This window comes from Acipenser ruthenus, chromosome 10, assembly GCF_902713425.1.
Source record: "Acipenser ruthenus chromosome 10, fAciRut3.2 maternal haplotype, whole genome shotgun sequence".
In the NCBI taxonomy this organism is placed as follows: Eukaryota; Metazoa; Chordata; class Actinopteri; order Acipenseriformes; family Acipenseridae; genus Acipenser; species Acipenser ruthenus.
In genome coordinates, this window is record NC_081198.1 from 16,616,682 (window position 1) to 16,630,952 (window position 14,271).

The 14,271-nt window shown below is 37.0% G+C and overlaps 1 protein-coding gene across 20 annotated transcripts in view; it reads left to right on the forward strand.

Moving 5' to 3' along the window:
* adgrl2a (adhesion G protein-coupled receptor L2a) overlaps positions 1-14,271 on the forward strand; it is a 104,432-nt gene that overhangs the window by 70,279 nt on the left and 19,882 nt on the right. For 14 of the 20 annotated variants that reach the window (XM_059031876.1, XM_059031878.1, XM_059031880.1 and 11 more), the window contains exons 5-12: positions 1,040-1,840; positions 6,532-6,828; positions 7,782-7,885; positions 8,463-8,648; positions 9,377-9,415; positions 11,557-11,740; positions 12,834-12,959; positions 13,652-13,851. In XM_059031876.1, coding sequence (XP_058887859.1) covers positions 1,040-1,840; positions 6,532-6,828; positions 7,782-7,885; positions 8,463-8,648; positions 9,377-9,415; positions 11,557-11,740; positions 12,834-12,959; positions 13,652-13,851 — 1,937 coding nt within the window. The remainder of the gene's footprint in view (positions 1-1,039; positions 1,841-6,531; positions 6,829-7,781; positions 7,886-8,462; positions 8,649-9,376; positions 9,416-11,556; positions 11,741-12,833; positions 12,960-13,651; positions 13,852-14,271) is intronic. The other 6 variants (XM_059031872.1, XM_059031884.1, XM_059031885.1 and 3 more) reach the window with 1 other exon arrangement.

The window sequence follows — 14,271 nt, forward strand, 5'->3', positions numbered from 1 at the left end:
CTCTTTTCTTGTTTCCTTGCACCCTTTTTTCATTCTCTTCCAATGCTTAAAATAGAAGTGGAGCAAAAAGGTAAATAACCTACACAATCCAAACCCTAGCTCCTTGTTTTGTGCCATATGGTTGTAAACCTTCCTACCCCACTCTGGTGTTCTGCAGGCAATAGAACAAAGAACGCATAGTGACTGTAAAGGTCAATAGACTAATAGACGTAAAGGGAACTTGCAGCTTTAACAAGACAGTGGGGTGTAGTCGCTGGTGTCCTTTGGGGTTCCTTTTCCATACCCCTGGGTGCTTTCCTGTGTTAGTAGATGTCATCTTGCCTGGCTTCCAGAATCCTCTCCATAGCATGCAATGGGAGCAGGGTTTATCGGCCTTCTAAACTTACTGCTTCTATTGTCTTTTTTTCCCCTCCTACTTCCTTCTCCACCTTTTTATTCTTTTTATGTGTTTCCAAAAAAATATATAACCCAAAACTAGTTTCACTTCCTCAAGTACCAAGCATTTACAAACCAACATGCATTTATTTTCATTTTCCCCCTTTTTCAAGATGTATTTCTTTTTTCTTTTTTTGTACTTACAAGTAAAGTAAATGACATTAGCAGCACAATAGTAAATCATTAAGAGTATCTCAGATACCAGATAAACTTGCAGAACCAACTATATCATTGTGTTGCTCAGTAGTTTTGCGTTGATTGTGTCAATTGGCAAAATAATGTTGGCTGTACAGATATAGGTCCAAAAAGGAAGGAGTCAGTGGTTGCAGATATTCAAATGCTCAATACAAATCATTCCTGTGTAGTCTATGCAATTTTTTTCTTCTTTTTATGTACTGACTGTATAAATACTATCCCAGTGCAATCTGCTTGTAATTGCTGATTATCTGGTATCTGTGGTTTGATTGCCACTAATATGGTTTATCCCCACTCTTCCTGGGCAACCCTTAATACTGAGATAATGGCATATTTAGACATCCATTGGTATAGTGTCATCAATGTTGTTGACTTAATCTGCTTTTTGTTTTGCTCTCCCCATTATTAGTTTTTGTTTGCCCCGGGACTCTGAAAGCAGTTGGGGATTCTTCCTTTGTCTTTGAGGCGGAACAGCAAGCAGGTGCCTGGTGTAAAGACCCCCTTCAGGCAGGGGACAAAATCTACTTCATGCCCTGGACCCCATACCGTACTGACACTCTGATAGAGTACGCTTCGCTGGACGACTTCCAAAACGCACGTCAAACGACAACGTACAAACTCCCTCACCGGGTCGACGGCACAGGATTTGTGGTGTACGATGGTGCTGTGTTTTTCAACAAAGAGAGGACCAGAAACATTGTAAAGTTTGACCTGAGGACTAGAATCAAAAGCGGGGAAGCAATCATCAATAATGCCAACTACCACGACACCTCACCCTACAAATGGGGAGGCAAAACTGACATTGACCTGGCAGTAGATGAGAATGGTTTGTGGGTCATTTATGCCACTGAGCAGAACAATGGAATGATTGTCATTAGCCAGTTGAACCCTTACACTCTCCGCTTTGAAGCAACCTGGGAAACCAGTTACGACAAGCGGTCGGCGTCCAATGCCTTCATGATCTGTGGAGTTCTTTATGTGGTTCGATCCACTTATGAAGACAATGAGAGCGAAGTGAGCAAAAACCTAGTTGATTATATTTACAATACCAAACAAAACAGGGGGGAGTATGTGGATATTCCCTTCCCCAACCAATACCAGTACATTGCTGCAGTGGATTATAACCCAAGAGACAACCAGCTATACGTGTGGAATAATTATTACATACTGAGGTATACCATGGAGTTTGGCCCACCTGACCCAGCCCAAGGTAAAAGTCATTTCTTTATCTTGTGCTTCATATTTTGTTCTACAGCATATGAAAGTCACTCTGGATTTTTTTTCAATGGGGATGTAGAGAGCAGTTAATGCATTTATAAGCAAAGTGCAATCTTATACTGTCTGTTTGCACCCATATCCTCTGCATTATCCTTCATAGCTAAGAACTTCTACTTCTTGTAAAAATGAGAGTTGATCTCTAACCCTATAAGGGTTTATCATACCTGCCTGGACAAGCACGAAAAAAAACCTGCCCCAGGGTACTTATGCAAGATCAGACTCAGACTCACCATCCCAATGCATCTACATTATAGTTTGTTCTAAATACAGTACAATGCAAAATGTGTTGTACAATGACCGTAATAAAAGGGCAGAGCAGAGGTCCAAAAAAAATGAGTAGGCTGTGTCAAACAAATAGAGGCTTTAGGTCTAGTTTTGAAGAGATTTATTGAGTCAGACTTACAGATATCTTTGGCCAGAGAGTTTCCCAATCTGGTTGCGTAATTAATTGCTAAACTGTCTGCCACCCAGAATCTTGAGCTGGGCTGTAGAGACAGAAGGCTGACATATTTTTCGACAACCTCTGAGAGTAACCAGGGGTTTATGGTGACACCATGTTGCTATTTTAAAGGCTCTGTTAGAACTAGAAAGTATACCCCAATGCCATTCAGGCTTTAGCCTAAGAAAGCACAGTAATTTTCCTACTACCGTATATCAGAGGTTCAATCTGACCGTCGGCTGAACAATATGTCCCCTATAAATGTTGACTGAGCTTTTCTTTAAAGGAGAAAATATACATTTACTACTAGAAAATGTCTAATGGCTTTTATAACAGTGAACCGTCTTCATCATGGGACGCTGGACAGCATAATTCTTACATGCTATAACTCAATGTGGCTGTCAGCTCTTACTACCTGTCAGTGTTTAAAGTGGAATTCCGATGCATTTATTAGATATTCTCAGAACTGCAGATTTACAACATTTGTATTCCATGAATGTGGAAATCATAAAACAGATATACTAGGCAGTGTTGAGTTTTCTCTTTCAAGTGAAATTGCCATTGTGAGACAAAACATTCCTCAGTCAGTATCACAATATCTATGGCACAGTTGCCACAGTATTATAACCCCCCCCCCCCCCCCCCCCAAAAAAAAAAAAAACATAGATAAATATTAATCACAAGAAGTGTGAGTGGATTACCCATGGAACACACATTTAAGGAATTTCATAGTTAAGATGTGGAACATGTACATAGAATGAACTAAACATGCAAATGTCTACCAAAAACAATGCTTGGTGACTAGCCTGTTTATTTGCCTGGAGTTTGCCCTTGAGAAAAACCACAACCCACTCGTTCTTTTGAGTTCTCAAGAGTTATCAGACTTCACTTGGCGTACTTGATCTGTGCATAACCCAAACAAATTATTTTGACCCTATATATACTATTGCATAACTTAATGTGAGACTTAAAAAAAAAAAAAAAAAATTCTTAGCTGTATATGATTTTATTTATTTTGTCATTCCCATCCTGTGGCATAAATATTGTTTTCAAACATTGAGTGCAGTGAGACCAAATGGGACCATTTATTTCATGTTTACTAAATGCACCTGGACACTGCTGATCATAGGTTGAAACCAAACACGTGTAAGTAATCACCTCTGAGTGGCAGAGCACACATAAGGTTCAGTTTGTTACAGTTGAAACTGATTTATTTAACAGCCTGGGTAAGATAGTTGTGAGACTGCTATACATTTGCTGACTGACATCCATATACCCAGGCTTCACAAAACATGGGACATAGATTTAAGGACTTCAGACCACCAGCACAGTATTTAAACAACCCTCTTAATGTTTGTCAAAACAATACTTGGAGGCTAGGTCATCCCAGCTTAAGTGGATCAACGGGGGTTATTTGACCTCTTAATTATTTTGTGTTAGAAAGCCCTTGAAACATGTTTTACAATTCTTACATTAGTTGTCTAGGTCATCCCCCACGTATTCACCATGAAGAGATTTTCACATATCTACTCTTTTGCACACGACACCTTCTCTGGAACCATTGTCACAATCAACACAGGGTTTATGTGTCATCAACTACAAATAGAGGAGACAGCTCCCAGGAATTTGATTACTATGAGCTTGAATGACCTGTAGTCTGTTTAGTTTCATGCATTTAAGTATTATGCATTAAAAGTAAACTCACCATCATCAAAATCTGTGTTTGATCCATAAACATAAAAAGCAAACTGTTTAAGATCACTAAGATCTCTGTTTCTAACACATTTTAATATTTTGGTTTACACACTGCAACTGCATATCCAGGGGCCTCTATGGAAAATCAGTTATCTTTGTAAACACTTTGCAATATGTAATCTAATTTCAGCTATGATTTTACAGCAGTGTACAGTCTCACCCACAGACACAAACAACCATTCCTGCCAGACGACTTTAAACCAGCATTTAGGCTCTCTCTAAAACATTTGAATCCAATAAACGGTTAACTTTGCAGTGACCGTGACTTTTTAAGCAGATGGCTTATTCATTTATTTTTCCACTCGTTTTTCTTTGCTGCTTCACAAAAAAAAAACTCTTTTTCAGTCCGTTTTGATCTTGGATCAGGGTTTAATTGTTTGAACTGCTGTTGACTCATTCTGAGAGCTAGTACTCTTCCATTAATAGGTGAGTACCACCTGGGACATACATTTCACAACTGGTAAAAAATCATGTGTAAAGGATTCCTTTAGCATAGTACAAATAAAGTAATCTTGTATAGTGCTCTTCTATGGTTCCATTTACTTAACCAAGGCATTCAAGATAATACCAGCACAAATAAACTCAAATTTCATTTTTCTTTTAGCAGGTAAATGATCTGAAACAGCAATCTTGTCAGTGCACTGCATTCCATGAAAAAAAAGAAAAACACGAAAGAAAACAAGTTTTCTTTTTCAAAGCGCACAGGCATATACAGAATATTTTAAACATCCATTACTTCTATAACTGTAGTCATTAGGAATAATATGAAAGACATACTTGCCTGTTAGCACCTGTTTCTACAAGAATGGGAGCGATGTTGAGAAAGCTATTGAGGTCCCATCTAAGTTGTTAACATGTTGAGAAAACAAGACAGCTGTGTTTTGTGCAATCACTTCTCTCCTGTCAGGGATTATTATGTCTCAGTTAAACTTTCTATTTTTTTAAAATTTTTTGCCAAGTGCTAATTACAGTGCTATTAATACATATGCTGAGATATCAAGTGGGTGCTGATTAGCCAAGAGCGACATAAATGCATCTCTTACTACAGACTCCATGTTTGCTATCTCTGAACTTGTTTCTTTTTTTTATTTCACAATAAAAGAAAATATGGATAATGTGGCTTGAGACACAAACTGTTAAAATATCTGGCAAATTTTCATGGAATTGACAACAAGCAGGTTAGAATAGTTTTTTATGGCATGTCAGTGAGACACAAAGTGCCAGCTGGATGAGAGGTACTGTACAACTCTCTAGCAATCAATGAAAACAGTCTTCAAAAACAAGACAGTGTGCAGGACTTTGTTTTCCTGAGATGGCCAATAGCACAAAATGCAAACCAGTTAGACAGGAACAGTTGAACAGATGCATGGTTGTTTTACTACCTTTAGCTTTTAATTTCTGATGGTTTTCAGTGGTTTACGGATGAGAGGGCCGTCTCGCCCTAATGGTCTCAGGTTAGATGCCAGGATTAAAAGCAACAACACTGAGGTCACTTTAACCAAGCAAGTAAGCCACTGTTTAAATAAAACAAAACCAAAAAAAAATGCAGCATTCCTCCTTTCAGTAACCATAACAGCACCGCAGGCAACCACATTAGAGTGACTTTATCAGCATTGGCTTGGAAAGGACAAAAGAAAAAGTCAACGTAACCTTTAAATGACATCGGAACCACTTTGATTTTGGTCTGGGAATAAATGCTGCAGTTTAATGAGCTAGGTATTATACTTTACAGTTTAATGTAATATTAGAAGACATATATATATATATATATATATATATATATATATATATATATATATATATATATGTAAATCCATAAATCCCAAATATAGTATTCTGTTGCATGGAATATAATTATGTTTTTGTCTGGTTATATTCTCCAAGTCCTAGTATTTGAATTTATTAAGTCTGTGTCTTTATGACTCACAAATATGTTGTGTTCTTGCCTCTAGCATTACATTAGTTGCTGCTTCATACCTGCTCTTTAAAAAGGAAATAAAAAAATAAAAAATAATAATAATAATAATAATAATAATAATAATAATAATAATAATAATAATAATAATAATAATACAAAGTCTAAAATACTTAAACAGCACATGCATTATCTGTCCTTCTCTGTTGAAATCTCTCAAGCAAGAATGACTGCCGGGCGGTGTTTCTTGTAAGGTGTAGACAGAGTGACTGGAATAAGTTTAGAAAGAAGAAAGATGGTTCATTTGCACAGAGCATTAGGTTTTTTTTTTTTTTGCTACATGCCAATACTTGTAAATAGTATACTTTGTTTAATGTACTGCTGAAGCAGCCAAATTCATTGTACTGTAATTTACTTATTGGAGATGGGGCCATTGATGTGTAACGGAATGCTCTATGATAGGATTATATGATATGAAATCTATGCTAATTTTACCTATTTCAACCTGTTCCAGTGCCAACTACTGCAGTTTCAACCAGTTCTCCGGCAGAACTGTCCAAAACCACAGTTTCCACCACAACTGTCACATCACAAAAAGGCCTCATTACCACAACGCCCACCGGAGGCACGAAGGAAGGAAGCAGAGGACCTAAACCGCAACCAGGGGTTCCTGTTACAAAAGCACCCCCAACCCCGGACTCCTTGCCCTTACCAGAAAGGTTCTGTGACAGTACAGAGAAAAGGGGTATCGCCTGGCCTCAGACACAAAGAGGCATGCTAGTTGAAAGGCCATGTCCCAAGGGAACAAGAGGTAGCTATACACTTTTCCATTGTCTCACTTTTTTATTTTTATTATTTTTATTAATTTTCCAATGTTCTCCCAATTTTGGAATGTCCAATTATTATTCAACCTGGCTCACCGATGCAACCCCTGAACTAACTCGGGAGAGATAAAGACGAGCACTCGCGTCCCTAGCTGTATGCTTTTTTTCACTCTGCAAGCCCGCCGTGCAGCCATATACTTACAGCGTCGGAGGACCACGCAGTTCTGAATGTGCAAGCCCTGGTGTGCGGTGAGCCAAGGATTCCCCAGCCGACCTAACCCACGCGGGCAGTGCTTGGCCAATTGTGTGCCGCCCCCTGGGAACCCATCCACGGTTGGCAGTGGCATAGCTTGGATTTGAACTGGCAATCTCCAAGCTATAGGGTGCATCCTGCACTCCGGGCGGAGTGCCTTACCGGATGCACCATTTGGGAGTCCCACTGACCTACAACTTTGATTACTGTGGCTCTATCCTTTGTTGTTAACACTAAGCCTTCATTAAAACGTATTTCATATGTTTTTGTAGATAAATCAAATACTGCAGTTTTTTGTTATATTGTTGTATTTTTGTTTGTTTTGTTTTTATAAGCTTTTTACAAATGTCTTACCTATAACTGTGTTTAAATTTTACAGATTTGAAATGGTATTTAACGTCATTCTAAAGTTTTTGCTTAATTAAATCCTTAATTCACAATAATCCTTTTATTTTCAAATTAAATTTGGTTTGAATGAATATATGTTAATGTGTAACTTAGGTAGCAGCATATACCTTTCTGTATTTACATGTTTACAGTGTCTGTACCTAACAGTATTTGCACTTTTCAGCCTCTCTTTTGAGCTACATGATAGCCTGTATCTCCCAAAAAGCAACACTGTGTTCATCTGTAGCTAGTGTCAGATAAACACATTTGGTTTCCCTAATTCTTCCCTGTCTGTTGCAGGCACTGCCTCATATCTTTGTATGCTTTCTACTGGAACGTGGAACCCCAAGGGTCCTGATCTTAGCAACTGCACCTCGCACTGGGTGAATCAAGTTGCACAGAAGGTTGGTTGTAAGCTTTTTATATCCTAGCCACAGGTCATTAGATTATTTAAATTTTAAATAATGGATAAGACACACTTCTGCCAGAAACCAAGCAATCGATTTATTAGTCTCATTAGCATTGCTTGCAATTAACACAATGTAGGCATCTCCCTGTTTTCCTTTCATCCAAAATATGATATATTGGGCAATTTAGTATTTGAATGTGCATAATATAAGAACACCAAACAGTTGAGTAGAATATCCTGCTGTGTGATCCGGTATTACTTCTTCAGATTTTTGCTTCACATGTAGGAGCCTTTAGTGCTTGCTTGTTAGGGTAAAACGTGCAATTATTTCCATACATTGGAAGATTCTTATACATTCCTCACCTTTGACACTGATGTGTTAACTTATTTTCATCAAAGAAGCTTAGCTAATAAATCCTATCAGCTTCAATCAGTTACACATTTCCCACGCTTGATAGTGTAAAAGAATATTTCATCACCAAAATCATATATATATATATATATATATATATATATATATATATATATATATATTTTTTTTTTTTTAACAATGATAATTTATGTCACTCCAGATCAGAAGCGGAGAAAATGCTGCTAACCTTGCAAATGAGCTGGCCAAGCATACCAAAGGCCCCATCTTTGCTGGAGACGTGAGTTCATCAGTGAGACTGATGGAACAACTGGTTGACATCTTAGACGCTCAGCTTCAAGAGCTGAGACCTAGTGAAAAGGACTCAGCTGGCCGGAGTTTTAACAAGGTAATTGTTCAAACACTGTATTACATTTTGTCTGTGGTCCCCTGTTACTAATACTATTTGATTAAGCTTTGTTTTGTGCAGTTTTTCCCTGTCAAATCTTTCACCCTTCAGAAACTGTACATCCCTTTAATATTATTTCCAACTCACAATAGATTATTTTTTTTAGGCCCTTCTCTCTTAAGTAATATATTGTCTTTAATCCACAGTAGGACACAAGTGGAATGTATACTCAATAGTACTGGGATAGATTTTCCCACCTTTTGTTTAGGCACAAAGGTTACGCAAGTAAAATCTAAGACCAAAAAAAAAACCCAGCAACTCACAATTGTATTTTAAAATTCTTATGATGTGCAAATGTAAAAAATAACATCCGTCTATAAATGTAGACTTACTGAAGAAGAGACTCGAGGTTTTGAAAGCGAGTGTTTGTAGAACACATAAACAGTATCATATTCAATCAATTGTATTTTAATGAATCCTACTTGTAGCTACTGATTAATATTACTTTCTAGTTGTATAATGTGTACATTTCTCTTAAAATAAATACAAATGCAAAAGGTAAAATACAATAAGTTTAATTGGCAGAAATATGTATAATATTTATACACATATATTATATATACAGAACTGTGTGCTTTTAAGAGTTGCTTTACAGTTTGAATAAGCTCTGGATTCTAATGTTTTCTGTGCTTGTTCTTCATGTTTTTTTTGTTTTAATAATAAAAAAGCTTCAGAAACGAGAAAGGACATGCAGAGCATACATGAAGGTATCACAGCTTTGCTCCCACCCTGCTTCTCCCTGCTCCACTCTGCTCAGCAGCATGACCCTTTTGTACAGTGTATTGCTATGCAGCCTCTTTCCTTTTAATGTGCATTGTACATTGCATTGGTAATTGCATTCACACAACCATATTTGCTCCTCAAATCAGACATCAGGAGCGAGATCAAAGGGAATCCTTTGTATTTCTAACTCTGATAATTTTGATTAAGCCTTTTAATTGATGTATAGATTTTGTATGTATTGAAATGTGCAAAGTATAGGCCCTGTGTTTTATCTGTTCTTGTCTCTGTAAAGATTTTGAGCAGACTTGTGCTTTGCGCTCGGGTGCTGGGTATTTCCATTTGTATCCTGTTTTTAAGGTACATAAGAGGAATAAGAAGCTAGGAGTGGTCATAAGGGATCTATTTTTCACATTTCAGAAGTTGACAATCAGTATCATCTTGAATTGAAATATTTACTGTACCAGAAAACCATAACACCACATTGTAATATCCAGACCAGTGGCACTTTAAATGTGATTTATTCTTCCTGTGACTTTTAAAATCTCTTAACATGTCATAACCAGATGCTAAGATACACTATTCAAATTAAGATGGCTCACTCTTCGAGACATGGAGTATAATTTGTACCGTAGATTGCAGTCACAAATCTATAGTTCTTGGTGAATAAGGCTGGTCTGGGCAGACCAATTTATGTCCCTCTTTAGTTCATGGCCATTGCAGTATACGTGTGAGCATTTTAATATTCTGTCTCCCATTAGGGAGAGAAAAAGCCTTTAATGCCGCACAGAGGAATCTTCCACCTGCCAGGGAGGTTGTGGTGACTCAAAAAGCAGATAGAAAGAGGATATTAAGATGGATTAGCCTAATTAATCTTACTCTGACAGCAGCCTTAGCTGTTTTTTTATTCTAATCATTCATGCTTGCACAATGTTGTGTTTTCAATAAACATGGTATTATTTGCATAATGTACTATGCTCTCTGACCCAACTGTTTTAAGGCATATATATATATATATATATATATATATATATATATATATATATATATATATATATATATGAATGACTGGGTAGATGGGATTCAAGCAAAACCATTGAGTCAGCTGTATTTGACATATTTAATGGAAGGCTACATTATCTCTTTGATAGCGTGAGCCTGGCTGCAATTGATTAACTGATTAGTCTGACTGATTTGATTATTTTCTAAAGAGATTTTAATGATGTCTCATTGAATTTCTGCATTTACTTATTTTGTATACTGCTAGAATGAAACTCTGTGCAGCAGTGTAATGAACCTGGTTCAATCAACATATAATTAAATACAAAATTCTATTAAGTAATATTACATTTGGTGCCGTGTTTATTTTCTCAACATAATATTATCATTTTTGAAAGTATGCGTAAGTTTCATAGCATTATTTATTTATTTATTTATTTATTTATTTGGCTGCTCCAGGGATATAATAATTTAAATAACGACTGAGATGTATGTCAAATATATAGAATACCTCACTAAGTATGGTGAGTTACAAAGATGCATGACCATGCATTGATTCGGGTATTCACATTTCACATTAAAATAGTAGGTTCATCTCCCTGCTTTATTACTGTAGGCCACAAAATACCTTTAGATAAAGTGTACTAATGATATATTAATTAGTAGAATCAATTAAGCAGGAAGAAAATAGTGACATTCCATGAGCACATACATAGCAAGCTATCAACCTATTGGACAATAAACCTTTTTTTCCTTTCCTTTTTTTTAAAAATTGTTTTTGCATATTAAATTTTCTCCTTGAACGCACGGATACACTTAAGCAAACTTAATGTCATGCGTTAATAGGAGTGGCATTCTTGGCGGTCCCAATTGCTTTGAATGCAGCAGCAAAGCTCAGTGTCTTTTAAGCTTATCGCATTGCACATCAAACGTTGTTCATTTTGCACCAAACCTATGCAAATATTTTATTTTTAATTTTTTTTAGCGAATGATTCATATAATTTATTCTGGCTGTTTGGACTGCTCCATCTTCAAACTGCTAATTCAAATGTTTTCCTTTACCTGTTTCCATGGCTTGGTACACAGTAATCCTAAGAACTTTCTTTACATTTTTTGGGGGTGGGTATAGGCTATTGTGGACACAGTTGACAACTTACTGAGACCTGAGGCTCTGAAATCCTGGGAGGATATGAACTCGACAGAGCAAACCCACGCAGCAACGATGTTACTTGATACCCTGGAAGAGGGAGCTTTTGTCCTGGCAGACAATCTAATTGAACCGGCTGTAGTGAAAGTACCCGCTGAGAACATAAGTAAGTGATTCCAGTGCCGATAAACAAATTAAAAGCATTTCCAGTAAACTAGGATTGAAGCATTATTTGCAGTTTCTCATTGTCTGCTAGGGTCATTATTTTGAGAAACAAATGTAGACACTTACTGTTTCACTTGTTTAAAGTGGTAACACTGTCTAATAGGTTAAGTTTTCCTGTTGGATATACTGTAAAAAAAAAAAAAAGTGGCTTAAATGCCAGTGTGTGAGGGTTGAAAAAGGTGAAGCTATTGGCTATATGTCACTGTCAAAAGTGAAATATATCAGAAGGGAATAGATGCCAACTTTTCACTGAGATGGAAGAAAATGTGTTGATAAATGGGTAGTTCTGGCCTAAGTAATTTCACAGATCAAAGAGAATTCAACCTTGTATTGTAATCCCAAGAAGCTCTTCAAGTATTTAGATTGTCTGCTCTTCTACATGGGCTGGTTGGCTGTATGATCTGAACTCCAGAGAACTAGGACACAATTCTGCATTGCTGCTATTTGACGTATTGTTTCTGTTGAACATTGCTATTATATAGCAGCAACACAAACACATATGTTATTTTATGAGCAGCAGACCAGTTTTAAATTGACACCTTAAAACAAGTGCACATGAGTATTCAACATATTGTACCTTGCGAGACAGGGTGATTTTGTTTTGTTTAGTTTTTTAATAATAAACAGAGAAAGGTATATAACTTCATTAAAACCTTAATTACATTTTTACAAGGAGTTGACGTGTTAAAGGATACTTCAAACACTGTAATAAAAAAAAAAAAACACATGTGAGGCACATTTTGGAGGGTCCCTGAAAACAATGTGACAGAACTATCAGTGTTCCATTGAGTGACGATATTGTTCATCCAGAAACATAAGCGTAATGACTTTCTAACCCCACAGCAGTCAAGCGTTGTATGTTTAGTATCACAATCTAAATGGCACTTTTTTTTAATAATGTCTTTATCGGTAACCAGCACATGCATTCAAACACAGGAAGGATTTTTCAGCAAATTGTCACTTTGTAACCTGAGCACATACTAACGATGGAATGTTTTCCCTTGTCTCTCTTGAACTCGTCTCTGGCCAATCAGTTCTGGACGTTTATGTACTCAGTACAGATGGCGTACAAGTGGAGGACTTCAGATTTCCCCAGCAAAGCAAAGGAGGGATCTCCATTCAGCTGTCTGCCAACACTGTCAAACTAAATAGTCGCAATGGTAAGCTGCAGACACACAAACAATTGGACATTGTAGTGAAGGCAGGGCTGCAGATGTTTTCTCAAGTTGTATGTTTTAGTTTTGCCTTTTGTTTCCTTGTATCATCAAGTGGGCAAGTAAACTATGTCATCATTGGCAAGCTGAGCTATATGTGATTTTGTCTTTTTTGGGTGCAATTAATTTTTTTTAGGTTGTATTTTAAATATGTTGTACAGGGTGTGGCCCCTTTATCAGCACTTAGTGGGACCCACATCTTCTCCTTAGTGATGTATTTACTTGACAAGGTGCCATTACATGTCTTTTGGAATGACACGCTATTTCTTAGTCAGTGCAGGGCTGTTGGTCGAAAGTGGTTGTCAAACGTGGACAATGACTTTAAGGTGATGTTTCAGTTTAACAATGAGACTCAGATCTTGCTCCTTGAACAAGTACCACATACAGCGGCATGAGGAATGGTCTCATTGTCGTTTGGAAATAATCCTTTTCCATGTGGTAGTTTTTTAAGTGTTAATTTCATTGGGTGAAGTTGATCTGCTACATATATGCAAAGGCATTGACAAGACCCTCCCTGGGAATGAGTGATGCAAAGCCACCATTAGCATTGTTTGGGAGTTTTTGTCTAGCATAACGGTTAGCGACAGGAATGTTGTTATTGTTTGTTTTTAATCTTGGCATTCTTGTTTGCTTTGCAGGTGTGGCCAAATTGGTATTCATTCTCTACAAACAATTGGGCAGGTTCCTCAGCACTGAAAATGCAACTATTAAGTTTGGAAATGAAGCAAATGGCCATTCTGTTGCTGTCAATTCTGACATCATCTCAGCCTCTATCAACAAGGAGTCAAACCGCGTGTTCCTGTCAGAACCTGTGCTTTTTACCCTGGAGCATATCAATGTAAGTCCTCGTGAAAAATGAATGAGAGGGGGTCATGAAATCAGCAGGAGAGAACAGTAAAGCGTGCAAAAATCCCTCCATTTGCATTGTAAATGACACAGTAGGTCGTGGAAGAGTTTATTTAAGTCAATGAACATAAAATTAAATAAGCTTGGTTCAGTGACTGTTAGAACTTAAGTGAATTCTTAATGAAAACTAATTCTGTAATCAACATTAGAATGGAAATGATGCTATTCTCATTTACAGAGGAAAATTAACTCCTAGATTAGCCATATGATACCAGCTTCAATTGCTTGTGGACCAATTATAACTTCTTTAATGTAGTCACTATGAATCCCAAGGGGACTAGTATACCAAAAAATGATTGAAAAAAACAAAGCAACCCAACAGCTTAGACTGTGTTTAATACTGTAGGGGCTC